This window comes from Dromiciops gliroides, chromosome 4 (genome assembly GCF_019393635.1).
Source record: "Dromiciops gliroides isolate mDroGli1 chromosome 4, mDroGli1.pri, whole genome shotgun sequence".
NCBI lineage: Eukaryota > Metazoa > Chordata > Mammalia > Microbiotheria > Microbiotheriidae > Dromiciops > Dromiciops gliroides.
The window spans coordinates 493,627,158-493,631,611 of NC_057864.1; the positions used below are offsets into that span (position 1 = coordinate 493,627,158).

The 4,454-nt window shown below is 44.8% G+C and overlaps 1 protein-coding gene across 1 annotated transcript; it reads right to left on the bottom strand.

Moving 5' to 3' along the window:
• Positions 1–3,350: 3,350 nt before the first annotated feature.
• LOC122725338 (small ubiquitin-related modifier 2-like) lies at positions 3,351–3,638 on the bottom strand. The gene is made up of 2 exons (XM_043962404.1): positions 3,485–3,638; positions 3,351–3,427 (listed from the first exon to the last, which is right to left on the bottom strand). The coding sequence occupies exons 1-2, from the start codon at positions 3,636–3,638 to the stop codon at positions 3,351–3,353; spliced, it is 231 nt and encodes a 76-aa protein (XP_043818339.1).
• Between the last annotated feature and the right edge of the window lie 816 nt (positions 3,639–4,454).

The window sequence follows — 4,454 nt, forward strand, 5'->3', positions numbered from 1 at the left end:
GCTGCCCTTGTTTCCAACAGCAGTCGGTAGGAAGTACGAGGGAGGAAGGGCGTCCCCATCCACGCTCCCCGACAGTCGCTGAAGCTGATGATTCTTCAGTGCTCCAGGCAAGCGAAAGGCTTGGTCCAACAACTGACCAGACCAAAGAGCCTGCTTCGGCTTCACTGCTGTTGGGAAGAGCTGGGCCTCCCTGAAGTGATGGTCAAGGCCGGGGCACCAGCAAAGGCAATCTTTGGCAGTTGCTGTCTGAATCTTTCTGTAGGGACAAAGGGCTAGAAAACAACCATTTGTTCAGCCAACCAACTTTTCTTAATTACCTCCTTTGGGACAGGACATGGAGTGGCTGACTCTAAGCTGACCCTCAAGGCCTCTCATGGTGTCCACTGCAAGCTACGCTGCCTTAGTCCAGAGTCTTGGCAATGGCCCAGAAGGGTGCAGACCAAACCAAGGGAAACTAGCTTCCTCCAAGGGGCTCCTCCTTCATCCCTAGCCTGGGGAGGGCTCAGTTTCCTTCCCCAGGAGGCCAAAAGGATGCTTGCTTCAGTTTCACAATCCATTCAACCTCCAGCCATCTTCCCGGACAATCCCACCACCTACCTTTGTCCCCCCACTTTTCAGCTTCCCCAGAATAAGACACACCTCCCTAGTCACTGCTCCCCTACTAAAATGTAAGCTTCATGAGTGGGAGGTCTATCTCAGATTTTGTCTTTCTATGTCCAGTGCCAATGCTTAAGAAGTACTCTAAGTCAATTCTGAAGATTCCTCCCAGGGCTGCTGTTGGCAAACTCCAGTCTGGACTCCAATCACTGGGCCTTTGGGCCTCTGACTTTTTAATCTCTCAAGGTCATTCCATCCTCAGTATTCCTTCGCCTAACAATCGGAAAAATAGACACAACAGAAAGGATGTAGGTGCCACATAGCCTCGAAGTCCCATGGTGGCTCAGGGCTCCCCCACCATGAGGCTTACAGCATCCTATCCTCACTCAAATGCAGCCAGGCTCGGCTGATTAAGTGACTCCTCTACGCACACCCAAATTGGACCACGCAAATAAGCAGATGATAAAGGGTCATAGAATGCTTGCTCATGTTCTGAATTGGAATCCAGGGCCTCTCCATGAACCTTCAGAAGTGAGTTCACCAAACTCCTATGACTGTGCTCCCAGGATTGGGCTCTCATTGGCTCATCCACTGTACCTGTCTCCCAAAGCCACCTGGAGGTTCCCTTGAGATCACATATGTACAGCACATTGAGAACCTCCAAGTGCTTTGTCAGTGCTCCCTATAGGAGCACGGGAACTGACTCAGTCGGCCCTGGAGATTTTCCAACCCTACCAGGAATGTCCACAGGCCAGGCCAGCACCTCCTGGGCTTGTTTAAACAGAAGTCTAGGAGCAACTAGGTGGCGCAGTGGATAGAGCACTGGCCCTGGATTCAGGAGGACCTGAGTTCAAATCTGGCCTCAGACACTTTACACACTTACTAGCTGTGTGACCCTGGGCAAGTCACTTAACCCCAATTGCCTCACCAATAAATAAATAAGTAAGTAAGTAAGTAAGTAAATAAATAAATAGATGAATAGATGAATAAATGAATGAATGAATGAATGAATAAATAAACAGAAATCTGATGACTGCTTGATTCACTCCGTTCTGCTCTGTCACAGCCACTGCCCTGAAACTGTCAAGGTGATAAGGAGACCGCTGACCTGACCTTTCATTGCGACCCTTGGGCTCCTGAGCAGGCTTCAAGCTGTGAGGTACATCACATTCCACTTTGTCTACACTCCAACGGGCCCGTGTCTTCTCCCCCTCTAAAGCAGAATCTTCCCAAGGACAGGGACCCTGGGCAGTCACCTGACCTCTGTCTGACTCAGTTTCCTCATCTGTAAAAAGAAGGATAATAACAGCCCCTATCCAAAGGGTCCTCTTTGTACAGGGCTTTAAGACATGCTATCGATGCTCACGTTGATTATTATTGCTTTATTTTGGCTTTGCCTTCCCTGGTACCTAGCACAGTGCCTAGCGCATAGTAGGTGCTTAATAAATGATTGGCCACAAACCAAACAAGTCTTTGTTAACAGTGTAGAAAAAGCAAAGCGAGCATGCCCAGAGCTCTGTCCTTCAGACTGGCCTTTGCTGGTCAGGCAAGGCAGCCCCTTCTCTCCAGCAGCCACCTCATTGTTCTTCATTGTTGGGGCTTCATCCGTGTGATGACTTGGGGCTGGAAGGGGCTTTAGGGGGTCAGTGAATTACACCTCACCCTAACTTACAATCTGAGTATTTGGTTTTTTCCAGTTACATGTAAAGATTGTTTTCAACATTCATTTTTGTAACATTTTGAGTTCCCTCACCCTCCCTAAGACAGCAAGCAATCTGATCTAGGTCATACATTACGATCATGTTAAACACATTTCCACATTAGTCATGTTGGGAGAGAAGAATCAGAAAAAAGGGGGGAAACCACAAGAAAGAAAAAATAACAACAAAGAAAGTGAAAATAGTCTGCTTCAAGTTGCATCCAGACTCCATACTTCTTTTTCTATGGTGTTTTCCACCATAAGTCCTTTGGCATTGTCTTGGATCATTGCACTGCTGAGAAGAGCTAAGTCTATCCCAGTGGATCATCACACAATGTTGCTGTTACTATGAACAATGTTCTCCTGGTTCTGCTCACTTCACTCAGCATCAGTCCACTTAAGTCTTTCTGGTTTTTTCTGAAATCTGCCTGCTCATCATTTCTTTTTTTTTTATTTTAAACAAGAAGTTTATTTAAACAACAAGATGTTTGACTTGAAGGGAAAACTATCTAGGATCAATTTCTTTATAGTAATTTATCCCTACTGAGAGACAGAGATTGCCCTACATGTAACAGCTACGTACAAAAAAGTTATAAAATCGTCCTTGGTTTTACAATGATAAAAGAAAAACATTGAAATTATCCAATCAAACAAGGTATGCAAGGATTTTTTTGTGGGTTTTTTTTTGTTGTTGTTAAACAGTGAGAGCAAAATAACTTACTGGAATATAAAGATAAAAGTTGAATGAGCATGCCACTAATGGAGAAAAGGGATATTTTCACAGAACCAGTTTGTTTTTTCCCCTCCCCATCTCCATTTGATGTTGATCAAAACATACCATCGGCCATTTAGTTAAAAAAAAATACGCATTATGCCTGTGCAGGTACACCAGTTACTTTATGTACAATAAAGGAATGGGGGAAGGGAATCAAAGAAGAGAGAAAACTATACTTCCGTAGTCAGGATGTGGATGAACCAAATCTTGGTTTTCTAATTGTGAATGTATTGTTTTCCTTGGGAGCACAGCTCTGGAGCAGAGTTGCAGGTTCTCTTTTTAGTAAACACCACCTGTCTGCTGCTGGAATACATCCATTGGATCTTCATCCTCCATTTCCCACTGTGCAGGTGTGTCTGTTTCATTGATTGGTTGCCCATCAAATCGGAATCTGATCTGCCTCATTGACAAACCCTGTCGTTCACAATAGGCTTTCATTAGTTTACTAAGTGGTGTGTGCCTCTTAATCTTAAATTGCACCACCGAACCGTCTTGTCCTGCCACCTTCAAATTAATGTGGTCGTTGTTTTCAGTCTTGACTCCTTCCTTTGGCTTTTCCTCGGCCATGGCGAGTCCAGGGGTCTCCTCAGCCGCCGCTTCACAAAAGAGGCACCAGGATGGTCCGATCCAAGGGAACGGGGGGAGAAGCAGCAGCGGCAGGAGCAGGAGGAGGAGGAGGAGGAAGATGATGGTGGTGGTGATGGTGAGGAAGAGGAGGAGGAGGAGGAGGAGGAGGCAGCGGTGGAGGTACTCTGCTCATCATTTCTTATAGCACAATAGTATTCCATTACATTCATATGCCACAACTTCTTCAGCCATTCCCCAATTGATGGGTATCCCCATAATTTCTAATTCTTGGTTACCACAAAAATAGCAGCTATAAATATTTTTGTACATTTGGGTTCTTTTTCCTGTATGATTTCTTAGTGGTATTGCTGGGTCAAAGGGTATGCGATTTTATAGCTTTTTGGGAATGGTTCCAAATTGCTTTCCAGAATGGTTGAATCAGTTCACAACTCCACCAACAATGTATTAGTGTTCCAATTTTCCCATATCTTCTCCAACATTTATCATTTTCCTTTTTTTGTCATATTAGCCAATCTGATAGGTATGAGGTAGTACCCCCAGAGTAGTTGTTGTTGTTTTGTTTTTTTGTTTTTGTTTTTGTTTTTTTGCGGGGCAATGGGGGTTAAGTGACGTGCCCAGGGTCACAAAGCTAGCAAGTGTCAAGTGTCTGAGGCTGGACTTGAACTCAGGTACTCCTGAATCCAGGGCCGGTGATTTATCCACTGTGCTATCTAGCTGCCCCCCAGAATAGTTTTAATTTGTATTTCTTTAATCAATATTGATTTAGAACATTTTTTTCATATGGCTATAGAGAGC

What these genes read in the sequence shown, in the direction of transcription:
- LOC122725338 (XM_043962404.1), bottom strand. Translation starts at nt 3,638, where the DNA reads ATGGCCGAGGAAAAGCCAAAGGAAGGAGTCAAGACTGAAAACAACGAC. An exon ending in AGCCTATTGTGAACGACAGG is followed by an intron (nt 3,428 to 3,484) that starts GTTTGTCAATGA and finishes TCAATGAAACAG; the next exon opens with ACACACCTGCACAGTGGGAA.